We start from the raw sequence: 23,245 nt of genomic DNA, 5'->3' as shown, positions 1-23,245 counted from the left end.
ACTGCTTCTCTTTCTTTTTCAAAAATAACATGTATTTTAAAAGTACCCCTACATTGATTCTAAAAAAAAAGAGAAAATAAAAGCAAGCAAAATTTTAAAAATGTGAAATCACCTTTAATGCCTTCATTTATAGAGTTGGGATGTCACTGGTTAATCTGAACCTGTGCTTATCACTTAACAAAATATTTCATTTTTTGGAAATATTATTGATAATGCTGTGCATTTATTATTCCAGATAATCTTTAGGACAATTTAGTTTTTAGTTATAATCGGGTTTACATTTATCCATACAATTAAGAACTAATATATTCACAGTCTAGGAACTGATTAGCTCTACATTTATTTAGGTCCCCCAGTTAAGTAGCTATAGTTTCTTAATCCACATCTTGTACATTTTTGTTGAGTTTATTCCTACTTATAGTATAGTTTTTGTTGCTGTTGCCTATTTGGTCTTTTTTTAAAATCGTGTTTTCTAGTTTATAATAGGGAAAGCTATTGATTTTTAAAAAAGTGTATACTCTAATAAAAGTAGTATATGAACATAGTTTAAAGAGTTAGATTTACAAGGTTTTTTTTTTTGTTGCTGTTGTTTGTTTTCTTTTCAGACAAAACAGCATGACCTAGCATCCTTCCCACCTTTTTCTCCCTCTCCAGGGCCAACCATTTTTAATTGCTAGCTGATCCTTTTGGTGTTACAATGTAATTTGTATTATTACATGCTCTTGTAATTATACTACCTTTTGTTTGTTGGTTTGGTTTGGCCATTATCTGTTAACTTCCCACTGTAGATAATGAGGAATTTGCTATTTCATTTTGTTATTTCTTCTGCCTTTCCCCCACTCCAAACACATATAAATACTTCCTGTGTTCTTTTTCTTCTCAGATGGTTATCTTGTAATTTTGATTATCAATATTCTGTTTACATTATTATGGTGAGCATATACGTATACTATGCGGAGATAAGCTTTCTTGGTGGCTCAGAGGTTAAAGCGTCTGCCTGCGATGTGGGAGACCTGGGTTCGATCCCTGGGTTGGGAAGATCCCCTGGAGAAGGAAATGGCAACCCACTCCAGTATTCTTGCCTGGAGAATCCCATGGGTGGAGGAGCCTGGTGGGCTACAGTCCACAGGGTTGCAAAGAGTCCGAAACGACTGAGCGACTTCACTTGGACGCAGAGATAAACCATGTAGTTAATTAGTATTCAATATTATTTTTCCTTTGTTGCCCCAGTTTTTGCTACCACCTAGAGTTAACAATCGGAGAAGGCGATGGCATCCCACTCCAGTACTCTTGCTTGGAAAATCCCATGGCCGGAAGAGCCTGGTAGGCTGCAGTCCATGGGGTCGCTAAGAGTTGGACACGACTGAGCAACTTCACTTTCACTTTTCACTTTCATGCATTGGAGAAGGAAATGGCACCCCACTCCAGTACTCTTGCCTGGAGAATCCCAGGGATGAGGGAGCCTAGTGGGCTGCTGTCTATGGGGTCGCACAGAGTCGGACATGACTGAAGCAACTTAGCAGCAGCAGCAGAGTTAATTAACAATGGTCTATTTCATTTTCTTAGTTTTCTGTGTATTTAAAACTCATTCAATCCACAATTTTCCATCAGTTGTCTAAATCTACTCTTAATCATCTACATGGGGTTTCCTATTAGCTTTACTTTCTGGTAAATTTCATCAATGTTTTCTGGTAACCTTCCTTTTGAGTTTTTTTTTTTTTTTTAATACAGTCATGTTAATTTCTAAGAGTTTACTTCATTGATATATCTTCTTTTGTCCCCAGAGATACTAATAATATATATCTTTTTTCCCATCTGAATAGTTTCTGTTTCCTTGAGTTGCTTTTTCTTACCGTCTGTGGTTATTTGCTCATGATTAAAAGTCAGCTATTATAAACTACTTGAAGGCTCTGAGTACATGACTGGGGGCTTGTCAATTGTGAACCTCATTGTAGAATCACCTGAGTAGATCTCAGAATAGATTACCCCAGATGTCAATATTTTAGGTCTTTTTGATTGATTTGTTGAAGAAGACTCTTTTATTTAGCCTTCTGCCTACAAAAGTTACTGAGCAAACAGAAGATGCTCCCTTATGGCAAGAGTGGACCAACACTGCTGGGCAAGCAGCAGCAGTCTAGGTTAGTAACAGTTAAGCCGCTTTCAATATACATTTACATTATGTTGTATAATTGTATGAACACACCCACATCCATGTGTGACAAGTAATTGGTATCTCTCTCTTTGTATGTTGAGCTACATATACTCTATAAAGACAATATTTCTATTTATATGCAATAGTCAGGAAGTATTCTGGTGTTGAAAAATGAAATAGAGATGATTAATGCAAAACAACCACCATCCTCACCAGGCTCTCTGGTTGTGGTAGATGACTGTATATACATTGTAACATAAGTAACAAACTAACATAACATATACCAAGTAATATATATATACATTGTAACAATATTTCTCAACAGAAATATTGAGAAATACTGTTTGGTCTTACAGTGTGCTGGTTAATGTATTACTAATACTTGGACTATAGTTTGGAGAAAACCAATAAAATATTCTTATATAGCAAGTGTCCTAGGTAAAAGAAAATACATAAGTATCAGTCTCCAAATGGCTTCTTAACATTGTGATTTATATTTTAAAATGCTTTTGGATAAAAAGGATTGTCTTAGCTTATCAGGAAAGCAATTTTATTTCAACACAAACACAATTTTTTAACATTCTCTACCTCATATTTTGTCACTGTCAGGGACTCTAGAAAATTAATATACTATGTCTTTGTACTTTTTTTTTTTTAATCCAAGGGCTATTTTAAAATATGTGAATATTGGTATATATATGTGTGTGTGTGTTTTAAGCCATCCGTTTGGAAGAACAGATACCCGTATTGAAAATAGAGTTCCAGTAGACAGAAGACAGAAATGATAATTCAAATATGAAAGATGCTAATTCAAGTGTGATCTGCTAGAATCACTGATTAATACTCTTAGCTATATATACTTACTCTCATCCTCTTTTTGTGCTTAAAAAAAATGTTGAATATGAGAAGCCAAACTAACTTAGCAGATGGATATAATGAAGCAAACCAGAATTTTGGAGTTGGTAGATAGCAGAGGCAATGGAACAGTATTTTTTTTTCTTCTTTTTTAAGTGATGTTCCTGTTAGCATGTAGTTCCCTGGCTCTGGCTGTGAAGGTAACATTGATAGCCAACAACACACACATTTTATTAGTCTTGACCTTCTTGAAAGCAAAGATTTTTGTGAACATTTATTTCCTTATTTTGTTGTTTTTAGTGTGAATAATAACAATTAGATATAGTCAACTTTTTGATGAGGGTAGAGTAGAACCTTTTTGTGGTATGTCCTACCTAGAACAAAAAGCTAAACTAGTTTGCTTTTTTCTGATTGGCTTAATTTTTTTTTATTATGTGGAACTTTATTTTAATACAAAGTAAAGGAAGTTAAAAACAGTTAACATGGAATATTAGAAATGTATTTGAACCAAATAGTAAGGGGTCTTAAGTAGCATTGTACAAGACGTGGTTTTTCTCAGAGTTAACAATCAGAGATATAAATGGATAAACAGCTACAGGGGTTTGTTCATCAGTCAGGCTCAGGCTGCCATGGTATTGTAGGCCTATCCTGGCATTCTTAGCATCTTTATTATTTTTTAAAGTTGTGATAAGAAATACAAAATTTACTATCTTAGCCATTCTTAAAGGTGCAGTTCAATGGTATAAAATACATTCATCAAGTTGTTGGTGACCTTTACTACCATTCATCTCCAGAACTCTTTTCAAATCTTGTAAAACTGAAACACTATACCCATTAAACAGTAACTCCCCTTCTCCTCTTCACCAGTGTCTAGCAGCCACCATTCTAGTTTCTAACTCTGTAGTTTGACTTGCTAAGTACCTTACGTAAGTGGAATCATGCTGCATTTGTCTTTTTTGACTGGCTTATTTCACTGAGCATAATATGCTCAAGGTTCATACAAGTTGTAGCATATGTCAGAATTTCCTTCCTTTTTAAGATTGAAAATATGCCATTACATGTATATAACCACATTTTGTTTATCCTTCCTCCACTGATGGACTTAAATTGCTTTCACATTTTAGCTCATGGGAATAATGCTGCAAGTGAACGTGGATGTGCATATATAGCTCTATGAGTTCCCACTTTTAATTGGTAACTAAATTACCAATAATTAATTGGTAATTTTATCTTTAATTTTTTGAGAAACTGCTATACTGCTTTCCAGAGCTCCTGTACCATTTTACATTCCTACAACAGTGTACAAGAGTTTCAGTTTCTCCACATCCTCCTAAACACTTACTTTCTGTTAATGAGTGTGAGTGAAATGATCTTATAACAGTTTTGACTTGCATTTCCCTAAGAGATATTGAGTGTCTTTTCATGTACTTATTGGCCATTTCTGTATCTTCTTTGGATAAATGTCTTAGTCAGCCCTTTGCCCAGTTTTATTTATTTTTTTTTTAATTTTATTTTATTTTTTAACTTTACAGTATTGTATCGGTTTTGCCATATATCAAAATGAATCCGCCACAGGTGTACATGTGTTCCCCATCCTGAACCCTCCTCCCTCCTCCCTCCCCGTACCATCCCTCTGGGTCATCCCAGTGCACCAGCCCCAAGCATCCAGTATTGTGCATCGAACCTGGACTGGCGACTCGTTTCATATATGATATTATACATGTTTCAATGCCATTCTCCCAAATCATCCCACCCTCTCCCTCTCCCACAGAGTCCAAAAGACTGTTCTATACATCAGTGTCTCTTTTGCTATCTCGTATACAGGGTTATTGTTACCATCTTTCTAAATTCCATATATATGTGTTAGTATACTGTATTGGTGTTTTTCTTTCTGGCTTACTTCACTCTGTGTAATAGGTTCCAGTTTCATCCACCTCATTAGAACTGATTCAAATGTATTCTTTTTAAAATAGATTGTTTTTGTTGTTGAGTTTTAAGAGTTCTCTATATTCAAAAGCAGAGACATTACTTTGCCAACAAAGTTCGTCTAGTCAAGGCTATGGTTTTTCCTGTGGTCATGTATGGATGTGAGAGTTGGACTGTGAAGAAGGCTGAGCGCCGCAGAATTGATGCTTTTGAACTGTGGTGTTGGAGAAGACTCTTGAGAGTCCCTTGGACTGTAAGGAGATTCATCCAGTCCATTCTGAAGGAGATCAGCCCTGGGATTTCTTTGGAAGGAATGATGCTGAAGCTGAAACTCCAGTACTTTGGCCACCTCATGTGAAGAGTTGACTCATTGGAAAAGACTCCGATGCTGGGAGGGATTGGGGGCAAGAGGAGAAGGGGACGACAGAGGATGAGATGGCTGGATGGTATCACTGACTCAATGGACGTGAGTCTCAGTGAACTCCAGGAGTTGATGATGGACAGGGAGGCCTGGTGTGCTGCGATTCATGGGGTCGCAGAGTTGGACACGACTGAGCGACTGATCTGATCTGATCTGATATATTCTAGATATTTATCCTTTATCACATACATGATTTGCAAGTGTTTCTCCCATTCTGTGTGTTGTCTTTTTACTCTGTTGCTGTTGTCTTCTGATGCACAAAAATTGAAAATTTTCATCAAGTCTAACTTTTCCTATTGTTGCCAGTGCCCTTGGTTCTATACTGAAGAAATCATTGCCGGATCCAGTGTCATAGAGCTTCTGCCCTCCTGTGTTTTTTCTGAGAGTTTTATACTTAAACAGCTCTTAAATCTATGTCTTTGATCCATTTTAAGTTACTTTTTGTATATGGTACTAGATAAGGGGCCAACTTAATTATTTTGCATATTGATATCCAGTTTTCCTAGCTCCATTAGTTGAAAAGATTGTTCTTTTCTCATTGAATGATCTTGACACTTTGTCAGAAATGATTTGATCATGTATATGAGTGTATATTTCTAGGCTCTCTCCTGCTCCCTTTGTATTTTATCTGTCTGTATGCTAGTACCACATTGTTTTGATTCCTGTAGCTTTACAGGAAGTTTTGAAATCAGAAAATGTGATTTCCACTTTGTCCTTTCCACTGTTTTCCTCCATGTTTGTTATTCTTTTTCAAGATTGTATGGCTATCCAGGGTTTCCTAAGATTCTATGAGTTTTAAGATGGGGTTTTCTGTTTGTGCCCCCAAAAAATGTCATTGGGATTTTGATAAGGATTGCATTGTCTTCCAGTTCATGAATGTGGGTTGAGATTCCTTTTATTGATGTCTTGTTAATTTTTATCAGGAGTGATATAACCATTTGTGTTTTCATTTTATGTCCTTAACCTTCTTGGTTAATTACTAAGGCTTTTTTTGTTTTGTTCTGTTTTTTGATGATATTGTAAGTGAAATTGTTTTCTTAATTTCTTTTTTGGGTTGTTTATTGTTGGTGTTTGGAAATGTAACTAGTGGTCAAAGAGGTATCCTGGCCCTTTGCTGAATTAACTTCTTAGTTGCAAAGAGTCAGACGTGACTGAGCGACTGAACTGACTGACTGAAAGACAGCCTCTTTATACTTACCTAAAAATTAGTTAGGAAGTATTTTACCCTTATCAGTTTTTTTGGAGAAGTCTGAGAAGTATTGGTGGTTGTGGTTGTCGTTCAGTCAATAAGTCAAGTCCAACTCTTTGTGACCCCAGGACTGCAGCACTCAAGGCTTCCCTGTCTTTCACTATCTTCCAGAGTTTGCTCAAATTATGTCCATTGAGTCGGTGATGCCACCTAACCATCTCATCTTGTGTCACCGTCTTCTTCCCCCCACTCTCAATCTTTCCCAGGACCAGGGTCTTTTCCAGTGAGTCAGTTCTTTGCATCAGGTGGTCGAAAGTATTGGAGCTTCAGCTTCAGCATCAGTCCTTCCAATGAATATTCAGGGTTGATTTCCTTTGGGATTGACTGGTTAGATCTCCTTACTGTCCAAGGGAGTCTCAGGAGTCTCTCTAGCACCATATTTTGAAAGCATCAGTCTCTGGCGCTCAGCCTTATGGTCCAAGTCTCACATATGTACATGACTACTAGAAAAACCATAGCTTTGACTATATGGACCTTTGTCAGAAGACTGATGTCTTTGCTTTTTAATATGTTAACTTTGTCATACGTTTCCTTCCAAAGAGCAAACATCTTCTGCAATCACTGTCCACAGTGATTTTGGAGCCTAAGAAAATGAAATCTGTCATTGTGTCCACTTTTCCCCCTTCTATCTACCATGAAGTGATAAGACTGGATGCATGATCTTAGTTTTTTGAATGTTGAGTTTTAAGCCAGCTTTTTCACTCTTGTCTTTTCACCCTCATCAAGAGGCTCTTTAGTTCCTCTTTGCTTTCTGCCATTAGAGTGGTATCATCTGCATATCTGAGGTTGATGATATTTTGTTAAGTTCTTTAAAATGTTTGGTATAATTCATCGATGACACTATCAAGTCCAGGACTTCTCTGTTGAGATCTTTTGAATACTGATTCAGTCTCCTTACTCCTCATTATTCTATTCAGATTCTCTATTTATTTGTGGTTTAATCTTGGAAAGTTTTGTGTTTCTAGGAATTTATTCATCAAGGCTATGCAATTTGTTGGTATATAATTTTTCATGAAATTTTTTCATAAAATTTCATGAAATTTTTCTGTCTTATAATTCCTGTTTTTGTAGAATGGTAGTAATACCCTATTGATATTTGATTCTAATAATTTGAATTCTCTTTTTTTCTTAGTCAATTTATCTAAAAATTTGTCTACTTTTTGAACTTTTAAAAGAATCAGCCTTTGGTTTCATTGATTTTTCTGTTGTCTTTCATGCTCTATTTTACGTATCTCTTCTCTAATCCTTTCTTTCTGCTAGCTTTGAGTTTAAGTTAGGTTGTTGATGGTGAACTTTTTCTTGTTTTTTAATGTATGTATTTATAACTATAAATATCCTCTTTACTACTACTTTTGCTACATTCTGTAAGTTTTAAATGCTGTGTTTTCATTTTTTGTCTCTTTTTTCTAATCGGGCTTCCCTTGGCTCAGTGGTAAAGAATCTGCCAGCCAATTCAGGAGACGTGGGTTCGATCCCTGGGTCAGGAAAATCTCCTCCAGAAGGAAATAGCAACCCACTCCAGTATTCTTGCCTGGGAAATTCCACAGAGAAGCCTGGTGGGCTACAGTCCTTGGTGTAAACAACAACAACAGTCAATTTTCTGATTACACTGTGATTTCTTATTTGATCCATTGATCAAGAGTATGTTGTTCAATTTCCATAAATTTGTGGATTTTCCAGTTTTCTATTACTGATTTATAACTACATTCAGTTGTGGTTGGAAAAGATACTTTATATGGTGTCTTTTTTCAGATGTGTTCATATCTGTTTTATAGCTTGGAACATGATATGTGCATTTGGGAAATATGTACTTTTGTTACTGTGTGGAATATTCAATATATGTCTGTTAGATCTTGTTGGTTTGTTGTGTTGCTCAAGTACTCTGTTTCCTTATTTATCTTTCTGGTTGTTCTGTTATTGAGAGCAGGGTATGGATGTCTCCCAAATATTATTGTACAACTATTTCTCTTCAGTTCTATTAATTTTTGTTTCATGTTTTGATGGCTGTTATGAGCTGCATGAAAGTTTGTAATTCTTATAAATTTGTGCTGAATAGAACCTTTTATTAATACATAATATTCTTCTTTGTTTCTTATAATCTATTTTGATTTAAAGTCTATTTTGTCTCATATTAGTATAGCCACTCCTGTTTCTTTTGGTGATTGTTTACATGGAGTATCTTTTTTCATTTTTTCAGTTTCAGCTCATTTGTGTCTGTGGATCTAAAGTGAGAATGTTATCGATAGCATGTAGTTGTATACCCACCCGGCCAATATGTCTTTTGATTAGAGAGTTCAATCCATTTACATTTATAGTTTAATACTGATAAGGAGGCACTTAACCTGTCATTTTGCTTTAGAGTTCAATTGATTTTTTTGGAGGTTAAACATTTAAATTCCTTTTGTCATATATTGTCCTGGATATTCTATATTTCCTCTATGGTTACTGTTAGGATTACATTTAACATCCTGAAGTTATAATCCTCTGATTTATACCAGCTTAACTTCAATAATACACAAACTTTGGTCCTTTACAGCTCTATACTGACCCTTATCAATTGTCAAAAATTACATATTTACATAGCGTGTGTTCAAAACCATAAACTAATAATTCTTTTAAATGCATTTGTCTCTTAAATTATGTAGGAAATGAAGTGTGAAGTTACAAACCAAAGTTCCTGTTACATTAGCTTTGAGTAGAATAATTCTTAGTTTTAAAACATACGTTAAACTCTTAAATCATGTACCAAAGAAGGAGTGGGGTTAACAATCATTTTTATAATAATACTGCTTTTATTATTTGCCTCATGTACTTACCTTTACCGAGATCTTTAAATCCTCATAGGGCTCGTGTTACTGTCTAGTGTCCTTTCATTTCCACTCACAAGACTTTTTTTTTTTAACATTCCTTAAAGGACAGGTCTAATGGTAGCAGACTCCTTTTGTGTATCTGGGAATGGCTTCATTTCTCACTACATTGATGGGTAATTTTGCCAGCTTTAGGATTTTTTGTGAATTTAAAAAAAATTTTAGCACTTTGAATACATCACCCACTGTTTTCTGCTCATCAAATTTCTGATGAGAAATCTGCTGATAGTTTTTGAGAATCCCTTGTATGTGATGAGTCACATCTCAGTCTCTTTGAAGGCTGTCTTTTGAAAGCTTGATTTTAATGTGTCTTTTGTGGATCTCTTGGAGTTCATTGAGCTTCTTTGATGTGTATATTTATGTACGTCACCAAATTTGGGGATTTTTTAGTCATTATTTCTTCAAATATTCTTTCTGCCATTTTTTCTTCTTCTTCTGGGATCCCACAATCCACATATTGGTTAACTTGATGGTGTTGTACAGTCTCCTTAAACTCTGTGCACTTTTCTTCCATCTTTTTCTTCCTACTTCTCAGACATAGTAACTTCTGTTGTCCTGTCTTTATTTTCACAGATTTTTTTTTGTCTGTTCAAACTCATCTTTGGATTCTCTTAGTGAATTTTTCATTTTAGTTATTGTTATTTTCTTTTTATGTTTTTTTCAAGGTTTTCTTTTTCTGTATTTTTTATACATTGGTTCTCTACATGTTACTTTAAAGCATATGTATCAGTTGTTTCAACTTTTTTGTCTAGTGGAGATACTCTCAGGTCTATTTTTGGGAGCTGTTTGTTTTTTCTGTTAATTTATGTTTTTCCTTTGAGTCAGGGCTACACTTTGTTTTTGATGCCCTGTGATTTTGTTGTTGTTGAAAACTGGAAATTTTGATCATATAATGTGGTAACTATAGAAATTGGATTGTCCCCTCTCCCCAGGGAGGAAAGATCAAATTCTCTCCTGTTTTTTGTCAATTTTTGTATGTGTGTGTGTGTGTGTGTGTGTGTGTGTGTGTGTGCGTGTGTGTTCTTGATTGTTGTAGGCCATCTTCTTGTCTAGGATCAGCCTGAGGTATAAACTTAGGGTCTTTTTTGAACCTGTACCTTTCCCTGGGCATGCAGAGTGACTTCCTAAATTTTCCTGTAATGGGAGTTGCCTTTTTTTTCTTTCAGTTGTGTTGCAATACAGTTGACATATTGCACTGGGTAAGTGTGAGCTGTATAGCATATTGATTTGATGTATATGCATCATGAAATGAATAGCAGAATAAGTTTAGTGACTGTCCATCTCATATAGATAAAAAAAAGGCAAAAATTATTTTTTCTTGTGATGAGAACTTTTAGAATTTACTTTTAACAAGTTTCATATACAAGTGTTAATTATATCAATCATGTATATTACATCTCTAGTATTTACTATAACTGAAATTGGAAGTTTGTACCTTTTGACCACCTTCATCTGATTCTTCTACCCTCCACCCTGCCCCCTCCTCTAGTAACCACAAATATGATCTCTTTTTCTGAGTTTGTTGTTTGAAGTATAATTGACCTACAACACTTTGTTAATTTCTAGTGCACAATATACAGTGATTCAGTATTTCTGTACATTTCAAAAACATCACCATTGTAAATCTAGTTTGCCATCTGTCCACATACAAAGATACTACAATAATATTGACTATATTCCCCACATTGTACATTTCACCCCCATGACTCATTTATTTTGTAACTGGAAGTTTATAGGTCTTAATTTTCCTCACCTATTTTCACTGATCCCAGTTGAGTTGCTTTGAATGTTAGTCTTTAATACCTGACACTCAGAAGAGGAAAAAGAAAAATGAAAAGGGGGGAAGGGGCAGTGACTCACAGTACTCTGCAAGTCACTTTTGCAGGAGATTGAAGGAAGTGAAGGAAGAACAGTTGAAGGAAGTGCAACAGCGATATCCAGCTGCTTCTTTGTCTTTTCCTCTGAGATGAGAAGTGGCAACCAGTCATCAGATCACAGACACGTGATATTTGGAGGACACATCCTGTTCTTACCCTGACTCATGTAGACTGTGTGCAAGGTGCTCATGTAGTGTGTGCAGAGCTGCCTGTCAGGGAGCAGGGTGACGGGTAGCCCCTGTGAAGCTGAGCTGAAATTGACCAGAGTTGCAAGCCTTCAGTGGACTTGAGAGTTCCAGAATAGTTTCTGACAGTGCATTTGTTGTCTAGGTGGGGAGACGGATTCCTACTTTGCTTTCTACTTTGTAGTCTACCCAGAATCCTCATCTAATTAGCTTTACTTTTTTTTTTCTTTTTTGATGGTCTACAATATAGGATAGCTTTGGACTACATTGGAAGTGCCTATACATTTTCAACACACACCTGACAGAATTTATTTGCTTCTCTTTCCCTGTCTCCCTTATCTTTTTTATAAGCAGAGTTGCTACATTCTGTAATGGCTACACATGGAGTGAGTATGTTTCATTTGATTTTGGGCATATATACTCTCCACATGTCTTAAGAATAGTAGCAAGCGGTCAGTTATAGTAAAAGTAAACTATAAGAAGAGTTGATGTGTGCCATATGGATTATATGCCAGAGAACAGTATTTGATTAAATAGATTTAGTTATACCTACAGAAAGAGTTGAGAACATCAATGAAGCTTGCAAATAAGAGCAAATGAACTGATATTTAAGAGATTTATCATCTCTTTAAAGATATCTTATTGGGAATATTGCAATTAATATTAAAATTAAATTTCTCTAAAAGTTTAATCTCTTGATATTTCCTTATTCTGTTGAAGCTTTTTGAATCCCTCAGAGATAAAGACAAAAATGATTATTAGAGGATTTATCTGCATGTATTATAGGAAAGTATAAAAAAATCAGAATGGAAAGCAACTGTTGCAAGTACCAGAAAATTATGCTATTAATTTAAGTGTCATCAGAGCACAAAAGATCACATTCCGGGACTGTGAGAAAATTATTAAAATACTGGAAATAATAGTACTTAAGATGAAGATATTATACTCTAAGATCTGGTTAAGTGACTGACATTATTATATCACTTCAGGTATTATAAAAGTAACAAAATGCTTTTAAAGATAATAAGCGTTACATTTTGAGATTGGCAGTGTTCACACTTTTCTGCTAAAGTGCTTTCCTAGTTTAACATAATTTAATAACAGTTATGAGGGAATAGCTAACATCTTGGTTCCCATATATATCCTTTCTCCTTCCTTGTTCAATATATACATATACAAGTGATAAAACTTTATTCTCTAAATGGTGGGTTAATGAACAGTTACTCTTCTGCCTTTGTCCTTGGTGTTAGAAATTTGGCTGTTTTGTAAATTGCTATTTTGTAAATTGTTTAGCTCCTAAATGTTGAGAAATATACTACAAATCTGTTGCAAAGAAGGTACTGCTACATAGAGCCATTACTATCCAGAAATCAGATGAGTGTTTTTTAAAACAGCCTGGTGTGTGCATGCTGAGTCATATAGTCATGTCCAACTCTTTGAGACACTATGTCCTGGGTCCATCAGGCTCCTCCATCCATGAGATTTTCCAGGCAAGAATACTGGCGTGGATTGCCATTTCCTTCTCCATTTAAATAGTTTTTTTTGAGGTATAATTGATATACATTAAGCTGAATGTATTTAACGTGTATGATCTGGTGATCATTGAGAAATGTTTACATGGGTGAAGTCAACCCCACAATCAAGATAATAAACATTTCCACAGCAACCAAGTTTCCCTTCCCCTTTTGTCCCTCTTGTCCCTCCTCCTGATCCCCAGGCAACTACTGCTCTCCTCTCTAGAGTTTTATGTAATTCTATGTACTTTTCTATGTTAGGTTTCTTTCCTCAGCATAATTAGAGATTTGTCAGTGTCATAGCATGTACTAATAATTCCTTCTTTTTATGCTGAGTAGTACTCCTTTGTATGAATGTAATCACATACTGTTTGTTTACCTATGATGGACCTGTAGGTTGTTTCCAAGATGTTACTGTTATAAATAAGGTACTATGAACATTATATGAATATCATTATATGAATATATGCTTTCATTTCCTTTCAGAAAATACCTAGAGTTAGAATGGCTAGATCACATAGGAGATGTACAGTTTTTTTTTTTTTTTCCTTCTTGAAAAATACTGTTAAGAGAGCAAAAAGACAAGCTATAGACTAGGAGAAAATATTTGCAAGACATATAGATAATGCACATGTGCTTAGAATATACAAAGAGCTCTGAAAGCTCAGTAATAAGACAACAGCCCCAAATAGGCAGAATTTATATACACACACAGACATATGTATACATGCAATTTGAAATAATCCCTTTTATTACTATTAAAGCTTTATATAAATCAATTTTAAGAGGAAAGTTTATTCAAAATAGGCATATTTAACTCTTGGAGAATTGACCATATGTCAATATGTCACTTCCATTTTTGGGATATGGCTAAGACTTAGATAATCCTTGCTCCCTACTTCACTTCCTTTGCATCCACTTTTTACTCAGCCTCATTGGTTCAGTTCATTTCATGATTGTGTATCTTGACAAAGCACCTCACCTCAGCTCTACCAACGCTCTTACCCCAGAGCTCTTCTAATGCTGGGACCAGTGATGCCTGTGTGAGCCACCAGGCATACGTATGTATGCGGATCTGGAATGTGAGAGAATGTGTAACCCCACTTAGAGCAACACGACCAGTCAGGAATGGAAGCCAGTGAATAAATGCTCCTGAATTGTTTCTTGGGTGGCAATTCTGAGGAACTTTCTCCAGAACTTCTCACAGAGCCACCGTTGACCACAGTGACCATCTTGAAAGTACCTCCTTACTTTAGCTTTCTCTCTTCTCTTGTACTCTTTCCAGTCCCTACTCCCTCAGTCCCTAAGATTACTTTGAATAACCTATCTGTACTGCCAGCCCTTGCCTCAGGCTTTGCTTTTTGGGGGAGATTTCCAAGTTAAAATTACCATTGCATATATCACTTAATGTTAGAGCTACAAATAAAGATGATGTAGGACAGTGGTCCAAACACACCAGTTAAACTTATGGCCCACAAATTTACCTTCCTGAAAAAATCCTGGTGTTTGCCTTTTGTGTGTTTCATTTGTTCTTCAAGATTGAACAAAACCTTTGCAGCTCTATGTGACCTTCTAAGCAATATAACTTGACAATTCTTTTAAAAACTCAATTTATTTTAATTCAAAGAGTATACTAATCTCTCAAATGATGTCCTTACCCCTACAGAACTTTTTCTCTACAGTTGTTATCAGCTTCCTTTGACTTGTCACCACTATTTGAAAAATTTTATACACCTTCTATATAATAATGGGTCACAGCCACTAACTTCTTAGCTTATACTTGTTAACCAGTTTCTTTGTCAAACATAAAAAAGAGATCATTAACCTTTCAGTAATCAGGACTAGCATGTTTTGAAGAGTTTAGACTTTAGCATATAAACCACTCAGTGAGTGGTGCCAGTGGAAACCAGAGCACCAATTCCTTTCACTAAATATAGCATTTTCATCTCCTTCCTTATTTGTTGGCTGTATGTCATGAGAAAAGGTGATATCCTTTAGGATTTCCGATATAATCTAGTTTTCTGATGGTTTATTTATTAAACATAAAACAAGAATAACCAACTTTACCTTCCTCTGCTTAATTGTTGGGGCACTTGATTAATCACACTTCCCTGCGATAAAAATTGGCAAGCATTTCCAAAATGACTGTTTCAGTAATATAAATAACTAGTCAGGAGACAGAATATGCCTTTTAATTTTTTTGGTAAGGCCATAATTTGCTGACATTTGCCCAGAATGGTTCATGATCTAAAGGTTTAAATGCCAAATCTGTCATACCCAACAAACTGTTCAGAATTGTGTTTATTCAGAAATTTTTAGTGCATCAACACAGGGATCTCGCATACAGTTCACCTGTATACACAATGGTCCAGGTATCCTAATTTCAGTGCAGAGGATTTCGTTAAATGCCTTAGGTGAACCCAATGTGAAATTGATCTCTTAATATCTTTATGCCTGCTCTTTTCAAATCACGTCAAGATGTCTTTTTTCTTTGAGATTAATACATTTTTTTAAATATTCTGACCATTGCTTTTCACACAAGATTGGTCTCCATCTCAGAGACTCTCTTCCCTGTTAAACCTAGCTCTTGAGCTCCCAATGCATGGAATGTTACAGATATAGTTTTCCAATGTCTGGTGGTTAGTCTGTTGTCTTTTTTTTTTTTTGCCTGTCACTGCCCTACCCCACATAAAAATAGAATGAAAAATACATAGATAAAATAATATGGTTGGTATGCCATTGAAATGGTGTGCTACTAATCTTTGGAGTAGGTAGAGAATATAGAATGTGCTCTTCTCATCTTGTTTGATATTTTTTAACTTTCTCAGGACTTCTATTTTAATTTGAAAAATGCTTTAAGAACAAGAGGTTGTTTAGCATCACATCCTCTCCCCACCATAGCACGGCTTACGTGAGAAGCTTCTACATCATAATCTTGGTTACTGGGGTACTTTTCTTCTCTGTAACAATTTATTGCTTTTGGGACACTAAGCCTTTTCTGTTTAATTAATTGTTTTATTTTGCTAACTTCTTTTGTCTTCTGCCTACAGCTTTTTCCCTCTATTTCTTTTAATCAGGTGTATGTGCAAAAACGATTGACATTTTCCTTTAATTAATGAAACTAATCAGTTGCAGTGTTCCATATGTAATTTTTGGATGTTCATATTTATTTCTTTTATATTTCTGCTAGAAATTTATGATTTTATAAATTATTTCAAAACTCAAGAGTTTTAGAAGACTGAAATCTTGTCCCTATATTTTAGAAAATAATAGCAATTGTATAATGCATTTTTGACTTCTCTCCTTAAATATGTGAGGATAGAAAATGTAATCCAAATATTTTTATCCTGGTATAACAGTTATTTTAATTAAAGAGGAAATGTTTGTTCTATAGTGAATCCTAAGTTATTTATAATGTAAAAGAGAAAATGTTTATAAACATAATTTGGAAATAAATGGGAGTATTTATAATAACTGGCATTTTGAAAGAAAATATATGTACTTTTGAGTGGACAGAATCTTCTATTTTATGAATTTTCAAAGTTATATTTGAATTCTTGACTTTAGATCGGAAAGTCACCTTAAAAGTTATCTATGCTTTTGATTCTATGGCACACTCACATTTATAGACATAATATTAAGGCTTCAAGAGGCTGAGTATGTCTTGATCAGATACTTTGTTACCCTACAAGATTAGAATGGTGATATCTTTGTGAACTGGGTTCTTTTACCTTTGTATTGGAGATCCTAACATAGTCCTGATGCATGGTTGAAATATTAGTTTCATAAAACTTAGTACATTTTTCACTATACACATCATGAAATGATAGTGGACAGACCTTTTATTTCTGTTTCTATCTGTGCTCTTTTGTGATTATACAAATAATATATAATATTGTGGGGAGCCTGGACAAGTACAAAGAAAATAAAAATTGTCATTAAAAGAGTAGTCTTAAAAACCATACTACTTAGCGACAAATGAAGCCTTGAATCAGAATCATTGGTGTTGAATCATAACAAAGCCATTATTATATAATGGATTAAGGGCCTATACCATGGTCCCATAGAATTTTCAAAATGCTCACATCTTCAGTGGCGTTCTGTAATAAAGCAGTGACTAGTAATGGGAGGGCTGTAAGAAAGAAGCCATACCATGGAATTGAGCTATCTAGTTATTGAAAGAAAAGCTACTTTGGGAAAGCAGACTCACCCCCACCCCCCAATCCAGTATATCTTGTTTTTTGTACCATCCTCTTAAATCGGAGGCTTTGCTCATCTCTGAAACTTTGCACTTTACTTCATCATACCTGAAACTCTGCACTTAGAAATAATGTCTAAACTTATGAGGTGAAGTATTTTTTAAATGATTATGTGAAGTTTTTCTCTGGGAAACTTTATCCCCTATTCTTTAATATGTATGTATGTATTTTGAAAGTTGATTTTCAGTAAGTAACCTTTTATATTAAGGGTGTTAATCCTTTGTCTAATGTGGTGCAGATCTTTCTGATTTGATAGGTTGTGAATTTCTCTAGGTCAGGGACCATGTGTACAAGATAGTTTACAATGCAAGTAGTATGCATTTTACAATTTGTTGAGGGTAGATCTCATGTTCTTTGTTAAGAAAACCCCAAAAGGACATAAGGAAACTTTGGAAAGTGTTGGCTGTATCTATTACCTTGATTGTGGTGATGGTATTATGGATATATGCATATGCCCAAAGTCATCAACTTGAACACACGGAATATGTGCAGTTCTTTGTATGGCAAGTATACCTCAGTAAAACTATTAAAAATCCCAACATACTGTCTAGCAAATGGTTTATTGTATTTGCATCTAATGGTTAATGTCTTTTATTGTAAGCAAATATATTACAGTATTAGATTTACAGAGTACAAAAGTCCATTACAGTAGGAGGGCTATATCTAAAGGAAGAAAATTCAGTTAGAAGGTTGTTTAGTAATCTACTTAAAACTATGCTTAGATTCCTGGCTTAGGTAGTAGGAAAAGTAGTAGTCCCTTCACTAAGAAAAAACAAAACAGGAAGGGAATTCTTCTTTGGGAAGATGATGACCATCTCAGTAGGGTGTGCAAGTTGGACAGCCATATAGATATCATCAATATAGAAATGGCTAAGTAGTTTTGGATTCTCTATCTGGGCTAAATAAGTTTGTGAATCATCATAGAGAATGTGGTTATTGAAGCTTGGAGTAGTAAATATACCCACAGAAAGTATTTCATTTTATTTTATATAAACATATCTTTGTATGCATATTGAACAATATTAACTAAGTCATGATAAAGAACTGGTTTTAATCACTGATAACATAAAACATAATTTGCAAGCTACTTGTAAATAATGGTAATCCTAATAAATAGAATGATGAAGGTCATCAGTGGTTATAGTTTAATGTCAAATAGTTTAGTTCAATTTAAACAAATATTTATTGAACAGTTTTTAGAATTTGTGTTGCTTTTATTCCATGGTAGTATCACAAGGACAAAAACATCACTTTGAGAAGAACTGCACTTAATGTGTAATGTAAACCAGGAAATCATAGTATCAGGTTTGTAGAATACAAAAATCAATTGCAATGTAAATGGTGGGCTTTAGGGAAATATAACTAGAGGGGAAAAAAATCCAGTTGGAATGTTGACTTACATGGTTTTAAGAGAGGGACTGATATGTTCAAGGCTTTATTTTAAATAGGGTACCCTGCAGGAAGGTAGATGAAGTCAAGGATGGCAAATCTAGATATGGAAATAAGAATAATGGATTATTTTGATAGTATAGAATACTAAGATAATTACCAAGAAATGGTAATATGGTAAATGGTAATATGGACTTACGTCTCATATTAGCTTTTGAACTTATTAGGTGATAAGACCAGAAATCTACAAGGGTCAAAACTGGTTTCTTAGTTGGGTATATAAAGAATGATGGTGTGTTCAGTGAAAGAGGAAATAAAGGACATCTCATAGTTTAAAAAAAAAAAAAAATACTTCGGAGTCTGTGGTTTTCTGATTTCTGGATTCTGGCATTTAAACTTGTAGATAAGTATGCTATACTAGAAGAGAACAGACATCCTACCCTCAAATTCCTAAAAGGTTATTTTTGGACATTACGTTCTAGTTCCTACTCTTTTTTTCTGTGTATAGAAGGTTAGAAGAGTTGAAACTACCTTTGTGAATCTGAGCTATGAAATCCATCTACATGTAAAACCCTGCTGAAGTGAGATGAAATAGATTTTTCTTAAGTACATAAGTATAAAATACATTTTTAAAGGAGTTATTTCTTTTTTTTTTTTTTTTATTTTATAAAAATTTAGAAGAAATTTACACGTGCTCCCCATCCTGAACCCTCCTCCCTCCCCCCTCCCCATACCATCCCCCTGGGCCATCCCAGCACACCAGCCCCAAGCATCCAGCCTCGTGCACTGAACCTGGACTGGCATCTCGTTTCATACATGACATTTCACATGTTTCAATGCCATTCTCCCAAATCTTCCCACCCTCTCCCTCTCCCACAGAGTCCATAAGACTGTTCTATACATCAATGTCTCTTTTGCTGTCTCATATACAGGATTATCGTTACCATCTTTCTAAATTCCATATATATGCGTTAGTATACTGTATTGGTGTTTTTCCTTCTGGCTTACTTCACTCTGTATAATAGGCTCCAGTTTCATCCACCTCATTAGAACTGATTCAAATGTATTCTTTTTAATGGCTGAGTAATACTCCATTGTGTATATGTACCACAGCTTTCTTATCCATTCATCTGCTGATGGACATCTAGGTTGCTTCCATGTCCTGGCTATTATAAACAGTGCTGCGATGAACATTGCTGTACACGTGTCTCTTTCCCTTCTGGTTTCCTCAGTGTGTATGCCCAGCAGTGGGATTGCTGGATCATAAGGCAGTTCTATTTGCAGTTTTTTAAGGAATCTCCACACTGTTCTCCATAGTGGCTGTACTAGTTTGCATTCCCACCAACAGTGTAAGAGGGTTCCCTTTTCTCCACACCCTCTCCAGCATTTATTATTTGTAGACTTCTGGATCGCAGCCATTCTGACTGGTGTGAAATGGTACCTCATAGTGGTTTTGATTTGCATTTCTCTGATAATGAGTGATGTTGAGCATCTTTTCATGTGTTTGTTAGCCATCTGTATGTCTTCTTTGGAGAAATGTCTATTTAGATCTTTGGCCCATTTTTTGATTGGGTCATTTATTTTTCTGAAGTTGAGCTGTAGGAGTTGCTTGTATATTTTTGAGATTAGTTGTTTGTCGGTTGCTTCATTTGCTATTATTTTCTCCCATTCTGAAGGCTGTCTTTTCACCTTGCTAATAGTTTCCTTTGATGTGCAGAAGCTTTTAAGTTTAATTAGGTCCCATTTGTTTATTTTTGCTTTTATTTCCAATATTCTGGGAGGTGGGTCATAGAGGATCCTGCTGTGATGTATGTCAGAGAGTGTTTTGCCTATGTTCTCCTCTAGGAGTTTTATAGTTTCTGGTCTTACGTTGAGATCTTTAATCCATTTTGAGTTTATTTTTGTGTATGGTGTTAGAAAGTGTTCTAGTTTCATTCTTTTACAAGTGATTGACCAGATTTCCCAGCACCACTTGTTAAAGAGATTGTCTTTAATCCACTGTATATTCTTGCCTCCTTTGTCAAAGATAAGGTGTCCATATGTGCATGGATTTATCTCTGGGCTTTCTATTTTGTTCCATTGATCTATATTTCTGTCTTTGTGCCAGTACCATACTGTCTTGATAACTGTGGCTTTGTAGTAGGGCCTGAAGTCAGGTAGGTTGATTCCTTCATCTTACTCAGGGTGTATCATATTTTTAAATTATTGGCTTGTATCAGTTATTTTGGATGAGTACATTTGCAATATTTTTGGTGACTTTTTTTTTATTTGAAACAATAAATAAAATCCCTAATTCTTTAATGGTTTTAGTTTTGATTGCTTTTTATATAAAATATTTAGTAAATAGTTGTATCTTTTTAATCATACATTATTTTATGAGAAACTCTTGACTTTGAATTATGAATTGATTTTTAAAGTCAGTGACAGCTTTAATTCTTGTTATGTAGTGAAATGTATTTAATTCCCATAAAGGATTAATGCCTGAAATACTGAATTTAGAGACTGGCTAAAAATTTAACATCAAAAGATATCTTGTAATTTCTGTTTGAATTCTTTAAAAATGAGGAAAGCCTTTTCATAATCTATGTCTAATTAAGTCTGCAGAGTTACTTATTAATAGTGTATAAAGGAGCACTGTAAACACAATGCTTGATAACTGGGTAAAATTTTTCATATTAAAAATTGTGTAGACTGCTGAATATATATTATATACATTAGTAGTTTAAATATACTTTGTATTAATTACTTTTCCATACATATAGTACAAAATTAATCATAATAAAAAGAAATATGGTTTTTAAAACGTTTACTTGGTAAGTGCACAGTTCAGTGACAGTCAAAGAAGTATTCTGTTAATACTAATAGTGGTGAAGAGATACGAAGCAGGGAGAGTTAACTTGTTTACTAGAGCCTAGTTTTAGCTGAAATGAAACAGAGCTTAAAACTTGTAAACTGAGTTGTAAATGGAAGATTATCTGCTATTGATAGTCATGCAACTTACTCAGCTTTCACTTGTCTTTTCACAGAGCTCCTTAATAAGCATTTATACTCAGTTTTTGGCAGCATTGGAATCACTGAAGACATTCTGGGATGTTATGGATGAAATTGATGAGAAGACTTGGGTACTTGAGCCAGAAAAACCCACACGGAGTGCTACAGCACGCAGAATTGTATTAGGTAGGGTAAAAGAGGATTAAGGAAGTTTGTTGTTTTTTTTTTTTTAAAGATGTTTGAGTGTATTTTGTATTACTCTGGAAAAGGAATCTAAGATGACATTGGATTTTAGATGAGACTTTTTTGTATGAGGGATGAACTATGATTTATTAGTACATATTTAAATGTAAATATTTTAAGTAGAAAGGACAAGTACTGAGGTGTTTCATTATAAAAGGTGATGATCTAATCCATGGATGTAGCATTCAGATAGTGTTTAATTAGCTTTTAGTTAGCATGGAAATTGTGGAGTAGATTTTTTTTTTTTAAACTTCCATTACTTGGGAAAAAGCTGTTAGAAATAATGAAGTCTTCATTTGTGAAACTAGACAAGATTAGTACGAACAAGTCTGGGAATATTTTCTAACAGGAATGTAGAGGAGGATAAAAGAACCTGAAGTGGGCCATGCATGCCATTGAAGAGTAAAAAGAAAGCTTTACAAAATAATAATTGAATATATTTTAAGTATTGTACTACTTATTATTAATACTAATATAATTAATATATAATACTTAGTACTAATTAAATATTATAATAGATTTTCTTTACTATAAATATATGAAATTAATAAGATAAGGAATAACCATAAATATCCTGGCAATATTACCATATTCTATTTACTGTGAAATTACTGTTTTATATATTATCATTATGAGCAAGCAATACATGAAATCAGTTTTAAAGTTCAGCCTTTCAAGATTTTAGATGTTTTAAAACTATATTTGAGATCACAGTAAATAAACTATAGTTTTAAGAAGGATATGTTGATGTGAATCATATCCAAATTATTGAGCAGTTTGCATAGTTTCTACCTAGGCATAATAGATTATCTAGGTGGGGAAAGGGATATGTTACTACGAGAAGTAAGAGAAGTGCAGCAGTTCTACAAATAGTACTGTTACTTACTGAGTTTGAAAAAGTCTTAACAGTATTTAATTTAGAATAATTAACCAAGTTACAGTATATTTGTGAACAAGTATATATTAAAATGAAAATACTGTCTCCAAAGAAGTATAGTATTAATGGCCCCATTATATAATTATTTCTCCAGGTTATGGTTAAATACACTTTTTACTTTATTTTTCAAGGTTCAGCATAAACAACCTTGGTTTTATTCACTTTCTTTATATATTTACGTTTTAGCTACTGTTTTTTTTGCTTCAGGCATTGGTTTGGCTTTCTAGGACCAAGTTTTCAGCAAATTAATCAAAAGATTCGATGGTATGACCATTGTTGTTAAGTGAAAGTAGTTTCTGCAGCCATTAGCAGATGATATTGCTAAAGGCTAACGTGAAATTTGTGTTCGTGGTAAAAAATGCATTAAACAGTGAGATTAT

At 34.4% G+C, this 23,245-nt stretch overlaps 1 protein-coding gene across 7 annotated transcripts in view; it reads left to right on the top strand.

Annotated features, from left to right (window-relative positions):
* The window catches only part of FANCL (FA complementation group L), an 89,283-nt gene that overhangs the window by 60,944 nt on the left and 5,094 nt on the right, over positions 1 to 23,245 (top strand). For all 7 annotated transcript variants that reach the window (XM_070798703.1, XM_070798704.1, XM_070798702.1 and 4 more), the window contains one exon: positions 21,721 to 21,871. In XM_070798703.1, the coding sequence (XP_070654804.1) occupies positions 21,721 to 21,871 (151 nt within the window). The remainder of the gene's footprint in view (positions 1 to 21,720; positions 21,872 to 23,245) is intronic.

This window comes from Bos indicus, chromosome 11 (assembly GCF_029378745.1).
Source record: "Bos indicus isolate NIAB-ARS_2022 breed Sahiwal x Tharparkar chromosome 11, NIAB-ARS_B.indTharparkar_mat_pri_1.0, whole genome shotgun sequence".
NCBI lineage: Eukaryota > Metazoa > Chordata > Mammalia > Artiodactyla > Bovidae > Bos > Bos indicus.
The sequence above is the reverse complement of the archived record's forward strand: the minus strand, read 5'-3'. Positions and strand labels throughout refer to the sequence as shown.